Here is an 18,648-nt window from a genome sequence, read left to right on the forward strand (position 1 = left end):
CAATGAGAAAAAATATGAATATTTTAAGCTTTATTTTTCATCAAGCACGAATTAGCAGACTACATATATCCCAAAGGGTGGAGGTGGAGTGTCCATGCGGGTGAGGTTCTCAAATTTGGATTTGGATGACGTCAGAGCCGATCTGCGCATTTCTAGTGACAATACACTCAAGAGTATTTTGGACTTTATTGAAAGCATAGCCTTTGAGATGTAGCATCTCATTTACAAGTAGGTTAATGGCACTGTAGGACATTTGAACTTTTACAACAGTGGTTTCTATGCCAATAAAGATCAGAAGATGCACTTGTAGTGCTACAAAAAAGTTTGGATTTTGTAACAGTTGCTTATCCTTTCTCCATGGAGCTGCTACGCAGCGAGGCTTCATACACAGAGATAACTGAAATTACACTGGTGATGACCAGTTACAAAAGTAACGCAATTACAGTAATGTATTGCTTTTTGCTGTAACGCAGTAATATAACACATTACTAATAACATTTTGGTAATATTATACCCGTTACAATCTCAGTAAAGCAAGTTACAACGCATTTTAACCCCAAATTAAGTGGTGTTTTGTTTGTTTAATTATTCACCAACACAGTGAAACATTTCGGCACCAGAGAAAAAAAAAATCAGAGTAAAAGAGCAAGGTTATTTCCTGTTGCTGGAATTCGATGGTTGAGATGACTGCAGAGACTGATTCTACATTTGCGAGACATACTCCCGTGATTTTCAGGAGTTATTACGCTGCGTTGAAACCAGGTGCTGTCCCGTCGCTGTTCCCGTGGTCAGAGCCAGAACCAGAGACGGTACAGACAACATCTGTGTCCCAACGTCGGCGCAGACAGCCGTGTGTCCGAGCAACTGACAGATATAAACATGTCGGGAATTAACATTTAGGCTTGCTACACATAAATATTAGCATTCCATTTGATCAGTGGTGGAAAGTAACTATACTGTAATTCAACACATTTGTAAGGTACTTTGTAGGGGTGGGAAGAAAAAAATCGTATGTTAGTGAATTTTTTGCCACGATTTTTGAAAAATCAATTCTTTCCCTAGAATCGATATTTTTTATTTATTTTATTACCAATGATTCATCTAAATAGTTTCTGTTTATTCGGTACCACTGACAGTGACTACATCATATTCTTTTCCAGCAAAACAGAGCAAAAGCAGAAAAAGCAGAAAATACATGTTATGGACTTCTTTACAAATGAAATAAATGTCAGACTGACTGACTGACATGTGATGTGCATTCTTCTTAGAAAACAATTAGTTTTTAGAAATGTCTCATGATATACTGTCTCTAGAAGTGTATTATTGTACTTTTGTTTTTGTTAAAGGATGAAAAGAAAATCGCAATACTCAATACTATCGAATCGCAATAAATGAAAATGGCAATACAAATCGAATGAGCACCCATGTATCGTGAAAGAATCGAATCGGGACAAAAAGCATATCGTCCCAGCCATAGTACTTTGAGTTGAGTATCTCCATTTACTCCTACTATATACTTCGACTCCACTACAATTCAGAGTCAAGTATTGTATGTTTTACTTCACTATTTATGATATAACTTTAGTTACTTTGCAGATTCAGATTAATAATACAAAATATTATGAATAAATAAATTATGATGTATTAAATTGGATAAAGATGAGACTTTGTTGATCCCGTGGTGAAATTCACAAGCTACCTGCCAAGTCATACTTGTGCGGTTACTTTGGTGAAAATACCTCAAAACTAATGCAAAAGTAGTGTAAAGCATTACAATTCAGAGACAGTAATATTGCAATATAACTAATGACAGTAACTAGAAATATATAATGTATTACATTTTGAAAGTAACTTGCCCAACACTGGTGATAAACTACAATTTGTAAGATCAGAAGGTTAAATAAATATACTATTCTCCTACAAACTTCTGACTACAGTTGTGTTCAACTCCAGGCTATATACTTGTTAGTACGTATGGATTATACCTGGCTCTCTGGTTTAAAGTTTGAATAGGAAAATGCTCACATTACTCATTAAGACAGTCCAAGTCTTGGCATACTTACAAATACAATTTCTACAAAAGAGACATTATCATCATCATCTCAGAAATACAAGCTGGAGCATCCAAGTCAAGCACTCACATTTATTTACCAAGTAGTATTTCTCTTGAAAGTCACGTCTATAAGTACTGTACCTTCTGTTTGTCAAGTATTTTCATGGCAAAATGCTGGCCCGAATCTTTGTGTTTAACCAGCATGACTCGACCAAACGAACCAGTGCCTAAGGTCTTCAAACGCTCAAAGTGGTCCAATGCCGCAGTTTGCTGAGGGGGAGAAGAGGTTGTCAGTAAGAGGAAAGGGTGAATAACAACTTGCCAGCAACATACCATAAAAAGCCCTACTTTATTTCACAGTTTTTCCTGAATAATACCTTTAAGAAAGTGCATCATTAACCAGTATTTATAAAATAATTTCTATTGTTTTGATGTGAATTAGATATGTTGGATTTTATTTATTGAGTCTACATTAGAGGTGCTCTCATTCTGAAAAAAAGGTTATGTATTTAACATTAGCCCAGCAGAGGGTGCACTACTCCTCTCAAATAAATAGGGCTAAATTTGTTAATAGGCGGGACTATTTCCATGAGTCTGCCTGAGTGTGTACAAGTATGTGGAAAAAAAGAAACGAAGGTGTCTTAACACAAAACTAAATACAATATTAGCAAAAGGTACCATAACACTGCAAAAATAATAAGAATGACAAAATCATAGCAGCAATGAATGATGATTAAACAGACAGACAAGTCATTCTCTTTCACCCTCTCACCTGTGCTGGATTCTCCCATTTCTTCAGGAAATCTTCTTTGGCTTTGGCAAGAAACTCCTTCACTGTAATTAAGAACAAAGTGCATATTCAGAGAGAGAGTTCCTCTGTTTTCATGAGTCCAGACTTACAAGATTTTGTAGAATAGGTCACCACACCTAATCACCAAGACCCAGAGAAGAGCACAATACTGCATGATACAGGTTATGTGTACTAACACAAATACTGTCTGCGTGACCAGCTCATGACAGTCTGCTCAGCTGAGACTCGCTACTTTCTTTGATATTGGGTCCCAAACAATTGCTTCTACCCCAATCATAAAAGTGCACACGATAAATAGTAAGTAATTTTGGTGGAATTTGAGAATTAAATTAATGCTAACATTTATGATAATCTAAAACAGATACTGCTCAAGCTAATAATGCACCAGTTTACCCATAGATTAGAACACATCACTACAGTATTGACTCGGATGGATGGATTCTCGCATTATCACAATTTCACGCAAGAATCTCTGGATCACGTATCACTCGAAAATCCATCTCCTCAGGCTCCAACCTAATGTGTTTGTGTCTGAACTACCAGCTTTCCGCACCAATCAGCATCCGGTAAAGAGCTACAGGCAGCTACGTGCGCGGTTAGGTGTGTGAGGGCCACGACTGTTTGTTCTCAAAACAGCAATGGCGGACGACAGACAGATGGTTCATCCCATCACCTGCCAGGTATTTTTTTTTTTTAAGTGCCTGCCCTTTCCCAAACAGTTTCCAAAGACAGCATTTCAGATGGTTTTGTGTAACAAACCATCTGGCGCGTCAGGTTAGGAGACCATACAGCTTGACACAATCTGAGCATTTTTGCAAGGAAGACATTAGAAGTGCATGCGCTGGAGGCAGACACTGCCCCACACCAAAAAATCCATGCTACTGCATTATGGCCAAAGTGGGATTTTCACACTGAGTGACCTGATATTCCAAAATGATTTCAATTACCAAAGTATTTTGAGTAAAACATGTTTTAAAAACTATCTTCTTTTTTTTTAATCTTTCTTTTCTTCAGAAGTGGACCCTTAGACTTAAGTCAGGCGTTCTCCAATATGCCACTGTGATGGAAAAATAAATTGATCTGGAATAATAAATTGATCCTATGCCAAGAGTGCAGTCTAACATGAGGCTACAATGCCTTTAGAAGTCCCTACATCTGGTTATTGTGAACAGTTTATGACATGGCAATGAAAAAATACACATGCAACACTGTGCATATATGTACATACATGCCACTATTTTACACCAACAGACTGAGGCCTGTGGAAAGAGTTTGACAGCTTGGCACACAATGTAATATGCAGCCATACATTTTTCTTGCCGTTATCTTTATGGGGCTAATCACTGTGCTCTGTGGGAACATGTAGATAACCAGCCCTTCCTCATTCCTCCTTACTATCTGTGTACTAGTTTTGAGGACACTAGCTGCCCTAGCAGGTGAGGGAGGACAGCTTTTTCAACAATGACAATGGTTTTAATTTTGTCTTTATTTACGTCAAGGAATATAAATCAAAAGCATAAAAAAGCACGCTTTACATTTTATGCTAAACATTTGGGACACAAGATATCATAAATATAGGACTGAGTTCAAAGTACAAATAATGGATAATTACATCAATACTAAAAAGCTATTCAGGATAATGTGGAATGTCCGTCTGCCTAGGTAGCCTAATCGATGCAAAAACAAAAGCCAAGGTCACAGTTTAAATAAACCCAGTCAGCTGTCAATAGTGAAAGTGCATAGTAAATTATGTAATCACCAATGTCTGGAAATTAATAGTTAAAGTAATGGACTTTTACATACGTTTAAAGTATAAAACTGATATGAAAACGTTACAAATAGCAACTATCTACATAGAAATTTCTCATGAAAACATGACACACACACACACACACACACACACACACACACACACACACAATCTAGCTAATGTGATTTCCTGCAAATTCTCCAAAGACCAGCAGCTCCAACAAAGGATGGGAGAAAGCCAGCAAGAACGGCAAAGACCAAAGTTCGCATAAACATGTCGAGAGCACTGTTGCTCTCACAGAGAGCACTGGAGGCAGACTGGTCAATAGGGAAAATACATTTCCCGTGAAAGTTGCTCAACTCCCACTTCCAACCAGAAAGAGCCACAAATAGGGATATTACTGTCATAACTTGGGAGCTGCTCAGAGAAAAGACGTGGGCGCTGCTGCTGCACAAGTAGCTGGGAGCTAAATATCCAAATCAACAGCTGTCTGTGAGGAATTCTCTTGATTTGAGCCTCTCTTTCTGAGGCTGTTTTGAGGCTTAGCTGCCATAACCATCACGGTAATTACAGGTGATAAAGTAAGGCTCAACACCTCAACTCTCCTGTAACCCCAAATTCCTTACCATCTGGGATGACTATGGGTACCTCTGGTGCTGCAGCATCTGCCGAGCGCGACCCTGATTCACTTGAGCGTGATGACTCCCGCTTTCCTGCATGCCTTCTGGAGCTCTTCCTGTCACACATTAGCCCTGCAAAGTCTCCCCTGTTCTGCTTCCTTGGCCTCTTCCTCACAGTCACTAATTCATGACCTATCCTCTCCCTCTGAGAGCACTGTGGTCAGTTCCACAGAAACCATTCAAGTGTCCTTGCCAGTAGGATGTCTTCAGTCTCTTCCGTGACTGTCACTTTGCCAGGGACCAAGATCAGAAAGTAGCATCCACATCCAGTGTGCTGTCAAACATAGCATGGAGACCAGTTGCTCCTGTTACACTCACAAACTCACACCGATCAATTGGACCCTTGCTTTGGTTTGTATCAATATTTATTCTGTACGCAAAGTACTCTCTGCCGTTCCCTCCCATGCACACACACACACACACTATATATATATATATATATATATATATATATATATATAAAAACAGGGGCATAATCATCAAGGGGAGGGGCATAAAACACTACCCCGTATATTTATCCAACCGAGAGAGGTAGTCCTATGGAAAACTAGGCCTAAAAAACTAGTGAAGACCCTTGAGATGAGTCTTGAAACTTTCCCTAATTAGCAGAACCAATCAGATGGCACATCTGCAGTAAAACTGGATGTTTTCAAATACATAAAAGTGGCTCTCTCAGGAGACACTAGCAAATCAGAAACAAACAAACCACAGTGAAACTTTTTCTTCCTGCCCAAATGCACCAGAGTCTACTGTATGTAGTGCCAGTGCTGAATTGATCCTCCAAAAATCAATCCTACATCTCTCCCCGGGGCCTTACTGGCCCACTCTGACGCAGGAACAGAGGGGTTATATTAGTGCGAGCTGACCGACATTTAACTGTGAAGCGCGCCAAATCGGGTCCCAGGCTACACCAGGCCTTGTTCATGTGGTGCAACATAAATCAGTGAGAGGGCTAACAGGGCTGCATGTAAACTAGGAGGTTTCATGTGTGTAATGGTGAGAAATCAACTGTAGTCATCAGCTCAGTACTAGCAGTGGATATTTCACTGTGACCGGTGAGCAGTTACTAGCAAAACCACGAATGGGAAGTTACTTTACATCCTACTGTAAGAATTGAATCGACTCATTCAATTATTGACCAATTCAGGAGCAGACAAACTGAATCAATGGTCGCATCACACGTTCATGTTCCATTCACCTCTATTCACATGCATCTGTCTCATTGTGTACTTGTTGTTGAGTACTAGAGATGTGCAGTATTACCATGACCATTTGGAATGATGACCCCTTGGCTGGAAAATCAAACACAGAGTCACACGGTTTTTCTGTATAGGTTACAGTGTATTTCATACTTATAGTAGGTAGCCTATATGACACAAAAAAGTGAAGCTACAGTATATGGTTGTGCCAAACTAAACTTGAGCAGGTTTAGTATTTAGCGTACAGCCTATTATTACATTGTTATTTTAGCTTTACAAAATCTAGTTGGTTATTTTTAAACTTCCTGCCAATAGATTTCAATGGTGGGAAGCTAAAAGCTAATCAGCTACATACAGTATATAGATGCTATGTGGTAGCAACATTTTAAACTTTGTGTCTACTTTGTCATAATATTTTGTTTCAGTGTCAGCTAGGCAGATTAGGTACTGCTTGAGGGAGACCTTATTTCTGTTGCATGACATTATATTATCGGCAGAGAACAAGTATTTTCAGTATTACTGCCTGTAAATGTAAATGCAGCTTTACAAGACCAACAAGGATCACCACTATGCCTGTGTGTTGCTGTGAGCAAAATCCAAAAGGAAAACTGCTGTTCCTTTTCAGATCACTGAACTCCATCCTGCGTTTTGCTTTGCTTGCTGCTGGATTTTGCATTTTAGGATCGTTCACTGGCAGTATGTCAACTTGCCAACTCAGCGCTGTAAGCTTATCTGAGGTGACTGATTGGCATTTCAACAGTAAGGTCCACTGGTAATCAGTGCAGGCTTATAACAAAGCCCCTTTAACTGGAGACAGGAAGTGATGAGCGATCCAAACACAAACCTGCCCGTTACACAAACCAGCTGTGCAAAGCTGGGGCAGGACATGAACCACACAGACATTTATAGATAGAGGGAGTTGCACTTTGACAGGGTGCCACCTCATTATAGGAGGTTCAATTCAAAATGCGAAAGACTCAATACAACAATCCCTTATGTCATAATATTATGTTTAAGATGTGTGTAAAATACAAGAAAGTATCTCCAAGCTATCAAACACTCATACAATCAGGCAGATTTACAAGTGACAAAAGAGCTTTATAACAAAAAATAAAGTACATGTGTGTTTAATAGGTTCATTGTTACACTGCGTAACAGTTTAAGGCTGATAGTGTTAAGCTGTGCAGAACGGTGCCTGACAGACACTTCCACAGTAACCGAGAAATGCCTTCCTTTGAACTGTAACTGGAAACAATAGGCAACAGAGCAGAGACAAACAACAGGCTCCTCTGTGTGTCTATTTGTATACAAGACCACTCCACCAATGCCAATAGACGCTCAACTCACCTCATCCAACAGCTCATGATATGAATTTAGTATCAAACATTATCAAGAAAAAAAACAGCTTGATTATCTCTGTTAAATGTACAAGTTTTAACTTAGCCTGCGACCGACTAAGCTAGTGGGACATAGGATGGACTACAGCTCCATCCATAACCTATGCTCCTGTCAAGCTTCAGAATGAACTCACTCCAGCAGCAAGCCTCTAGCTCCTCCTGTGGTTGGTCATGTCTGCCTTCTCCACTGCCTGTGTCCCCTAGACCAGGCCCGGCACGGTGAAACAGCCTTCCTGCCAGCCTGTGAATAACAGACATCATACAAGACAGGAGGAAGCCGGCTGATAACCAGTGCAGAGTCTCAAAACTCCAGTATATCCGGCAGTTCTAACGGGAAATCCAGAATATGCGATACCAATGTCGTCTTACAGGCCACAACTTCCAAGCTATCATGGCTAGCTGTGTTTAGTTTATAGAGCAGTAGAGGTAATGACCAACTGTGAAACGCCTGGGCTGGACCTTCCTTGCTCCTTCACTTCCTGCTGCAGTTCACAGAGTGTCTATCCGCCCTGCTTCCTCCTTGGGGCCAGAAATTAGCTTTGTATACTAGTGCATTTGCTCTGCGCTCGTCTTCTCCAGCCTGGAAACTTCAGTGAAGAGAGACCCTGCGCACTACAACAAGCTTGCAACACTCTATTTTCTGTAGAAACCATAACAGGCTGCCATGTTGTCCTTCGTTTCTAGCTGCTCTGTGGAAAATTACACTCCTGGGTGTGGGTTCTGGACCGTTGGTCGGCACCAGTCTCTGGGGATCAGGGTGGACCCGCAGTAATCAGATTGATAAGGATGTGAAGCATGACATGTGAACATGAAATTTACCACCAGCAGTGCTTCCTCTGTCATTTAACCTACTAATCCCCCATTTACATTACTTATTGAGCATTAAAAAACAAATCTATAACACTGCTATAACACCTGAAAGTCCTGGGCCATGTTACAGGGGTTACCAGTGATGGGTTACAGAGGGACAGGAGGCCATTCTTCACACATACTCTCTACCAGCAACAAGGAGCTGACACTCATTTTGCAGATACCTGTTCAGACTTTGCACACTTAAGCGTAATTTATGGTGTCGGGGATAAAAACATAAAGCGGTGTCCTCCCAGGACTTCTCTAAGGCCAGTGATCCTAACTGGAAAAAGGAAATCAGAACGCTTTGAATAAAGCGTTTTATTAAGAAATTTAATTAGTTTCCCTCTGAGGATCATACTGTAGATACCCGTCATTTATTTTGGTAGCTTTTACAAAAGTCCCTTTAGTATGTTTTAATGTTACAGTAATAAAAACTGATCTGATGTTCCAGAAGCTAATTGCCAAAATAAAAAAGTGATGGGGAGCAACAGGCCACACAACTGGCATAAGCACAGCATCTTTTGCTCTCTGTCTTGCATGCACACATACACACGTACAAGTGTCCTTGTTCTAAATGCTGCTCATCACATGATGTTCAAGAGACTCCTCAATTCCAAAGTTTCTGCCTGGAGAGGATCACCCTCATGCATCATATGACCCCATCCTGGTGGCTTTTTCCTTCTCAGATAACAACTAACTCCCATCTACTCACTTACTGTCAAACACAGGCTTTGGGACTCAATGCTCAGGTCCACATTAGATAAGACATTGCATTAGGATTCAACCCATCACTTACATAAACATCACGATATATGTGCATCTCCACTCTTGCGTCAAATCTCTGCGTTTCTTAAAACATACCCTTTTTGTATACACAGAGGAATACTTTGTCGTTATAGAATTACGTTATTAAAAGTGCACCAGAAAACTTCACACCAGGGTTTATGTTTGCAATGTTATTGCAGCCTTTCATAACCTTATGAGAAGAGGGAATAAAACCATCTGAAACACGTGAACCACAAAGAAACCTATGACTGTTGTATAAGGCTAGCTGTTGTCATCATCATCACTGATTCCTTTGAATATAACCTGGGGCTTTTAATCACGAGCTTTCCCAAGGAATCAGCGGAGAGAATGAATAACATCCTCTGCTGTTCAGCTGAGATGAACATGGAGCCACAGTATAACAGCTTGTTTGAAGTTTGTATGTAGATGTGAATGGCCACAGGTATCTTTCATGGGGTTTTATTTGAAGTTGACAAGCCAGGAGAGTTTAGCATATACTGCTCCATCACTTCTGCATATTAGAACAGGGTGTCGAAAGCAATGCAATATGGTGTCAGTGTGTAGAGTCTCCGGGCCTTGATGAATTATACAGGCGATAAGTTGTAGTTGCAGTTATTTCAGTGTCATTATGGGAAACAGGAAATAGCAATACAGCAACGATAGACGGCTTGATATAAGCGTTAGCTAGCTGCTGCAGCTACGGGTACTCACCGCTTTCCATCTCATTGCCCTTCTTTGCGGTGGGCGTGTTGCCCATGATGGCAGGCTGATGGTGGAGTACCTGGGCTCGGACTGAGTTTTCCTTTACAAGTCGTTGAGTGATGCTACACCGCTAACGCAGTCGCTGGTCTCAATGACGCTGACAGCTAGCTACTAGCTAGCAGCTATCATTATTGACTACCGTGTGTAACGTTTAATATGTTTACTCCAACACCTCTCCTTAGGGAGTTCGGAAAACTCCAACCAAGCGTGTATATCCAAGTCTGCAGCTAACACTAACGCTTTGGTTAGCTAGGCTAGCACGCTAGCTAACTCTAGCAGAGATGGCCAGTAGATGTTAGCTTTGTAATGTTAGCTTGTCAATTTTACAAGCGAGCACCGGCAAATCAAGATGGAACTCGGTTGTCCTTTATTTCCAGAGACGGTTTGATTTATCCAAAATCCAGTCCGGAGCATTAGACAGGTCGTCGAAAGCTGTTTTCCGTCTATCTAGGTAACGAGCAAACTAGCGTTAGCTTTTAGCGTCCCTCGCAGTCGTATCCTGGCCTGAACTAACCAGGTGCTATCTCTGTGTAGGCAGGCCTTTTCAGTTGAGACCTGGATAACAAAAGTGGTGTCCAGGTTATTCGTTTTTGCCGCTGATTGTTATTTCAAATCGAGCTCTCTCCATTCGTTTATAAACCAGGCATCAAGTGCAATGGTTTCCTGGGACCGACCATCTGACAGTCGATTCCTAAGATCAACAGACCCCTTCCATTAATCTTCAGACCGCAAGGGAAACTCCAGTCATCCATCCACCGGGTCCCGCCTCTGGCTCGCTGATTGGCTACATACAGAGATACTAAACGCGACAGAAGTCGCAATTCAAGTGCTGATTGGATAATAATCAATCCATCCAATCACTGCGTTGATGCGATTAGTCCCGCCTCCCGGACTTTCTAGTAGCCAATACGCCCATAACTCTAACTGTATATTTTTGCATTTTGCTTTAAAATATCAGCTGCTTGTATTTATCACACTGAGTTTAGTGCAGGACACAAATCAAACGCTGTCGCATCTTGCAATCATAATCCTATTTGCAGAGCAGTATTTACCAAAACCAGTTCTGTAGCCTAGCCACCCCTTTAACGACTGATCTGTGATTGGGTATGACGTTAGCATAGGCTATTTTTAGTAAAATGTGAAAATACAAGAGGATACATACAGTTGTATTTGTGTTACAGAGTTGGCACTCTATTGTGTTTAACCTTATAATGAAAATACCCATTTGTACATTTTTAACAAGAACAAGCGTGAAAACATGTTTTCAACAAAGATGCATTAAACATGGTTTATATTTTGCTTTCCTGCTTCTGTAATCAAAATTGCAAAAAGTAAAGAATATAAGATTAGTAATAAGGAGGAACATAGTTTTCACTATCACAGAGACTTTCATACACAGATCTTAACAAATACAATGTTTTTTTTATTCGGAACAAAAAGTTGCAAACAAAATAACATGAAGAAAGTGATGTAGCTCATCCGAAATTCCACAATCTAAGTGGGAAAAGGTTTAAGTGCTAAATACATTTCAACACAAATATAATGGCAGATTATCAAATTTCTGTACAGCAACATAGTTCAATTTAGTTGCCTATTGCTGCAGTGTTGTAATCCTCTTAAATGGGTACAAATTAGTTCTGCACCAACAGAAGGAAGGAAGGTGATCATACATCAGCTTTCTGTGCTGTTGCAGTTCAGGTGCATTATTTCAGTTACCTTTTCCCCCTTCCGTGAGCTAAACTACTTCAATATTGCTTTCAACATCATGGCAAGGAAATCCCCATCTGTAAGTGATTATTATACCAGTGAGATGCTCATAATCTTCCTTGAAACAAACATCTGAAGCCCAAGATGAGAGTTCATTTTTGACAATCTTCAGGTAAATAAGGGCAGCTGTAAGGCAAAGATGTCTGTACATCCACTAGAATGTCCACAGGCATTCTTCATCACCTTTGTTGCTTGGGTCGTCTCTATAAGCAGTCCATAGAGTTATCTGGAAGTATCCCTAAGGGTGGGGCCTTTCCTGGGAGACAGGATGGAGGGACCTTGGAGTTTGATGTGGGATCCACATTTTCACAGTCCTCCATTCGCTCTGCACTGCCTTCCCAGTTTATATGGAACCTGGTCACACGTGGGTTTGATGCCAGAATATTTCTCTGTAGCTGAAAAAGGAAGGCAGGAATATAGATAAATGCTTTATACATATATTTCCATTACTTCTGAATATTAATGTGGCTTTTAAGTGTAACTGGCACAAATCTGATGAGATTTTAGACAATTTAACTTGGCCTAAACTTGGTCACCAGCAACAGTACAGTAATTACACATTGCTGGTGTGACTAAGATAAGCATAAAATGTCTGCATAGTGTATACATATTTTACAACCTAAAAGGAAACACTCTGAACACATTTGAAAACCTTTCTCCAGAAGACAGATTCATTTTCCATGGCAGCTGATTTTTGCTAACGTGCATATTGCTACTATCTAGTAAGCAATACATCCCACTCCAATTGCCAGCTATGTTTAGGGCAAGAAAATGTGAACCCTGTAGATAAGAATGTTACAAAGGTGCCAAATGGCATTCATTCAACAATTAATAATCAAATAAACAACTACATAATAAGCTAAATTAAACTACAACGTGGCTACTGTGAGTGAAAAGTTACAAAAAAAATCCTTTTTCATTATAGTAAAACTGACAATGGCTTATTACTGAAGTTACTATCTGAAACACTGTTCACAGAGAAGTAACATTTCTGCTGAACTAGTTATGTAACCAAGGGAATTTGATAGGATTACTAGTAATTTTTGAAGGATCAAATAATCTGTTCCAAAGTGCAGACTCAAGAGAAAGAAAAGCTTCAATTCTGCAAAGTATTAGTACACCATGCTGTTTGATGAAAACCTTTAGCTTGACTGATTTAGCTATTTTAATGGTTAACACAATAAAAAGCATGTTCTTAGGGTTGTGTAGTGTATGTCTTTCACCTAATGTCTGTATGGTGTATTTTTGGGTTGACTTTTTATTGACAAATTCCTTAAAACTCATCTTCAACCAGACAGAACAATATATATTGGACACCAAATTAACCAAAGTTTTATTTAAACACAGTGAAATAAGCATTAGGCAGTAACATTGACATCAGAACTCAGATTATCTAGAAATCAACTTTTAGCCTGACCTGTGTGTAGTCTGGCTTGATCGGTGGATTTTCACGAAGCTCGGGTTCTGTGTATTCATTGTTCACATAGTAACCAATGCGAATGAACTCCTGGCCACGGTATGTGCAGGTAATCAGCACTACAGTCACACCAACAGCATCACTTTCAGGAATCAATCCAGTGTTTGGGGCATCAGCCTGTTAAAAGAAACAACACTTAGATGTGCGGACATATAAAGCAACTTTTTGTATATATTTCCAGAATTTAATCTGTCTATCTGGTCAAATGGGGATTATGGCACCAGAGTTATGATAGGATTAGTCAGGATCGACGACAGTTCATTTACCGGATAATTGTAGTTTCTCTTATTTAAAGCTAATGTACTTGCACTTACTACTTGCTGTCTGGAGTTTGCACCTTCAGGGTTGAAAGCACTTAATTGGAAGTCGCTTTGGATAAAATCGTCAGCTAAATGACATGTAATGTAATGTAATTGCTGGAACATCCAGCGCAGCCGGATCTTCCGCCGGATGTCCCTCGCATTGCAAAACTCCGGTAGTTTTGTAAAACAACAAAAAAACTTCGAGCTAGCAAGCTACATGCTGACAATAGCAAGTTTTGAATATTATTTGGATTTTGCAACAAAGCAGGCCTGCTTGGTTCTTTCAGGGAATGATTGTAAGAATTTACAAAGAATATGTTTACGACATTTTCTATCTAACTGGGACGTTTTGGGACCGGTTGGCAGGGATTTGCTATGTAAAATAAATACACACGCCGATACACTGGTAGGAGCAAATTATGTTTAACCATCTTTCCAGCTAATTTATCAAGCTCAGGTTACTGTATTGTGTGAACAGTTAATGTCATTTAGTATCGTATATGGCATTTTTCATTTGCGGGGTGCAAATGTTCCACCAAAATAAGTTCCCTTGTGAGACCAATTTGAAGATCTACTGTTGCTGCGACCGGAGCTTAGTGCCACCCAAGATGATTGTGATTGGTTTAAAGAAATGCAAACAACCCAGACTGTTTTTTATCTTCTATCCAGGAGTGTATGTGTGGAGGGGCCAGACCTGACTCTGCAGCGCTGTGGAGATAGGTCTGTCAAGCGAGACTATAATAGGATTAATCAAAATCTGTTCATATGAAAGATACAGGCTTGTAAAAATTCAGTCAGTTTATCTACTATTTACTAACTATTTGTCTATTAATTGATTATAACATGGTTCATTTAAAAGGCAAAATGGGCCTTAAAGTATAGCTATATAATCGCTTATAGATGAAATCAATAGTTACAGATAATGCAGTGAAATCAACAAGTAGAACAACATAATGAAAATGAAGGCTCAGTATGTGGATTACTTTTAGATATAGATGTTTTATGTGTATGACAAGTGCATGAAACTTGGTTTCACCTTAAGTCAGTTAATTTCTTGTTGTTTATCAGTAGACATATATGCCAATACAGATATATCTGCAATATTATATATATATATATATATATATATATATCTCGGCCCGGCTGATTTATGGATTGAGCTCCAGTAGCCACTTTCTTCACATAAAGCATCCCATCCAGTTTTAGGCCTCATTCACACTGCCTGTGTCGGCTGACAAAAACGCAGGTCTTTCCATTCATTTTGAATGGGGGTTGTGCATTTTGCCCACGTCACACTGCGGTGGCCAATCATGTAACTGGAGTTCAGACTTGTCAGCCTATTTTGAGCTATGGTTTTAGGCGGTGTGAGAATCCTGTACAGTAAACAGGAAACATCATTGCCTTTATCGCTGTCACAAGAAAGTTTTAAAACACAGTATGAGGGTAAAAACGAAACAAGCACTGAACTGCCCGGGAGTTTGTGTAAGAGTTGAATCTTTACTGCAACAACAAAGCACTCGCTGTGTCTCGCATGCCTCTTTTGTTACCCTCTCTCCTGTGAAATAAAGCTGCCTTCAAGTGTGGTTGGAAACGTCGAGAAACGATCTGACGGAAAACAGTAATTGTGAAATATAAAGTGTACTTGTGCTACATTGGGCAGTTAAAGAACACAACAGGACGTCACACAAATGGGCTGTTTCACTGACACTCCCCCCGCCGCACAACCCTGTGGCAAATCACCGGATCGCTTTTTTTGGTCTGAATGCACCGTTATGGCAGAAAAACAACTACCCACAGTGTGACATGATATACAACAACTGGGGGGCTGCATTTTTGTCACCTGGCCATGCTCAAAATGTTAAAGGCAAGGAAGCATGATGCAAGGAGGAGGGTGCACTTGCCAATTTTGAAAGGTGTTATATAATAAGTTAGAAATGACTGTTCCCAGCATGCTATATGGCTAAGCAACACAAAGCACTTTTTCAGTTACCGTAGGTTGCCCCAACCAAACACACCTGAAACACAAACATATGTCTCCCGGCAGGTACTGGGCCAACCAAGACGGAGTCAAGGACTTGGTCATACTCTTCACTTTCTGCTGAGCCAACATAGATGATCTTCCATTCCAGATCTATTAAAAAACAAAACAAAGTAAATAAAGATATTTTTCACAATAAAACACAAAGTTATAGTAGTGTGTAGTGAATTAACTGAAACCATTATTCCATTAACCAATTAGATGTTGAACAGAAAATGCCAAAGTATAATCATCATTATTATTATTACTGATAACTTATTTTGTTATATTTCTCCCTCATCTAGTAAAATTACTAAACACCACAAAGCTTATCAAATACAGCCAATTAAGTACACGCTTTTCTGATTTTCACATTGTTTAAAGTCATAGTTCATGTGATTTTGCATTCACTTTCCATAGCAAGAGCTTGATATTCAGAAATGTGTCCAAATACAGTCACATTTACAGAGACAGATCAAAATGTAAGGGAATGTATTACTGTGCAAAACTGTTGTGTAACATTATAGAAATTAGCCATTTCATGCGTGAATAATAATCCACATACTACAATAAGAAAATAAAGAACGCAGCAAAGTTGTTGGTATACCAATAACAATGTAAATATACAGTAACATTATACTGTTGTTTGGACTACGTGCTGTAAAAGTAGACTTTGAAAAAAGTAGTAGTGTGGATGTAGCCCTAAAGTAGACACATAACTCTGCTGTGTCCATATTTACAATCCTTCAGTGCTCATTAGTGACATTTTTATAGTTACAGTGTAACTATAAAAAATGTCACCCTTATAAAAGAATGTCATTTTGTCTCCATTTGGGTGTTTTGAATAGGACAGAATGTTGTAGGTCTGTATTATGTATCCATTTATTGGATCTGCTAAATAATGACTGTGATTTACTGACAGGGTCTCAAAATACAAATGATGTGTGATACATTGATATATTTGGTTGTGTGCAGAAACCTAAATGAGGACAGTTACATTGACTGCTGGATGGTGATAATGCCCTGCCTCAAATTACGTTATATTTACTTTTATTATGTAACGTTACTATTTTAATTTACGTATGCATTTGTATGCATTGTCAATATAGGCTTGCTGTTTTGCATGTTTATGTTGTTTTGAGGAATGCAAACTCAATAGTCCAACGAAAAGCTAACGAAAAATAACGTTAGTTCAAAATAAAGTTCGAAAAAAATAAATACAATATTCAGCACGGATCTGACCTATGCAAGACAAATTAGCTAGAGATGTGTCCACAACAGGTAACTTAGCTAACACATTCAGCCAAGCTTTGTAACGTTACTTTGCTACATTTCACAAATTTATCTTTCTGATTTAAGTTAGCTACTGTAGCTAACCTAGCGTTAGCTGTTAGCAATCTCTAGTAACGTTACTGACAGAATTAACCTAACGTTAGCAACAGGCTCAAGCTTTGGCCTCGGATACACAATGACAGCTTTTTGCGATGGCACCTACCTTCGGGAAGGTCCTCCATACATTCAAACGTTATTTCAAACTGAAAAGGGTTTCCAAAGGGACTCGGGTTATCTAGGACAGCCACATTTAACACCTGTACCTTCGCCATTGTTGTTGGTGCAGCGCTAAACGGGCTAACCAAAAACAAACGTTCAAAACCAGATTCCCGGGGAATGCTTAAAAAAACAACCCTACAACGACACAAGCGGTAACAGAGTCGTCAGTATTATCCTTATCTGCCAAACACCTTTGGTTTTACCAAACTTAAGCCCTAAGCATACGACTAAATGCGCACTACTAACTTAATCAATGTTTAACTAACGTTAACATTAGCTGTTATTAAATTTGACAAGAGATATGCCGCACTCCCGCCGCTTCCACTGTCCTCCACCGCGCCTACGGCAAGCGGTACGTGCGCGAAAGAGGAGCCGCTTCCATCAAAGGAAAGGCAAAGTGCCTCAATCGCCCCCTAGTGGCACGGTAAATCAGAATCAAAATCATATTTATTACCAAAGTAAGTTTACACTTAAGTTTACACTTGCAAGGAATTTGCCTTGGGGTATTTGGTGCATACAATAAACATATTAAAAAAGGATACAATAAAGCAAAGTACTGCTAGAGTCAAGAACATATATACAAAATAGATATATTGCAATACAAAATATGTAAAAGGTTAGTTAGTTCACAGTAGGCTATGTATAATATGTGCAAAAAAACGTGAGCTTACAAAATCTAATTGCACACTGCCTACATTTTTTATTGACATTATTTTTAACCAGATAAACAGATAATTCCTTTCTTGACTGGCCAAAGTACTAAATCGGGTTGGAAGGTGTATTGTATTGGCATTAACCTTTGATCTGTCTCAAGTCAGTCCATATGTTGCAAGTATGTTAAACAGTTAAACATAATTACCTTGGGTTGGGAGGTACAGTAAAATAAATTATATCCTAATGCAATCAAATACAACAATGTCACAATACAACCTTGAAAATTATCCTTGAAACATATCTTTAATGAACAAACAAAAAATAATATGCAAAGACTATTACTTCATTGTCAGGCACATGCCATTACATGTGATGATTCCACACCTTTTGTAAACCATATGCCTGCAGTATATTGGACATCTGACTGATACAGGCTTTTTCTAGTGTAACTGAGAGGACAATCATGTAGGCCTATACCAGGAAGAAGAAAGACAAACATACGACTAAAAATGTATTGGTTTTACATGGAAACTGGTTCATACAAATAAATATGTAAAAAGAAAATATGACAAGATAGAGGCCTACAACTT

General features: G+C 39.3%; 2 protein-coding genes across 3 annotated transcripts in view; both read right to left on the reverse strand.

Moving 5' to 3' along the window:
* Window positions 1-11,064, reverse strand: part of prkacaa (protein kinase, cAMP-dependent, catalytic, alpha, genome duplicate a) — a 26,286-nt gene extending 15,222 nt beyond the window's left edge. The window contains exons 1-3 of one of the 2 annotated variants that reach the window (XM_031312536.2): window positions 10,240-11,064; window positions 2,826-2,887; window positions 2,195-2,323 (exon numbers count right to left, since the gene is read on the reverse strand). In XM_031312536.2, coding sequence (XP_031168396.1) covers window positions 2,195-2,323; window positions 2,826-2,887; window positions 10,240-10,285 — 237 coding nt within the window. In that variant the 5' untranslated portion in view covers window positions 10,286-11,064. Of the gene's footprint in view, window positions 1-2,194; window positions 2,324-2,825; window positions 2,888-5,240; window positions 5,618-10,239 lie in introns of those variants that run through there. The other variant, XM_031312534.2, reaches the window with a different exon arrangement.
* A 628-nt stretch (window positions 11,065-11,692) lies between these two features.
* On the reverse strand, window positions 11,693-17,772 carry asf1ba (anti-silencing function 1Ba histone chaperone). The gene is made up of 4 exons (XM_031312566.2): window positions 17,349-17,772; window positions 15,852-15,967; window positions 13,475-13,651; window positions 11,693-12,452 (listed from the first exon to the last, which is right to left on the reverse strand). Exons 1-4 carry the CDS (start codon window positions 17,455-17,457, stop codon window positions 12,261-12,263), a joined length of 594 nt encoding a protein of 197 aa, XP_031168426.1. The 5' UTR covers window positions 17,458-17,772; the 3' UTR covers window positions 11,693-12,260.
* Window positions 17,773-18,648: the final 876 nt, after the last annotated feature.

Source organism: Sander lucioperca, chromosome 21 (assembly GCF_008315115.2).
Source record: "Sander lucioperca isolate FBNREF2018 chromosome 21, SLUC_FBN_1.2, whole genome shotgun sequence".
Classification (NCBI taxonomy): Eukaryota; Metazoa; Chordata; class Actinopteri; order Perciformes; family Percidae; genus Sander; species Sander lucioperca.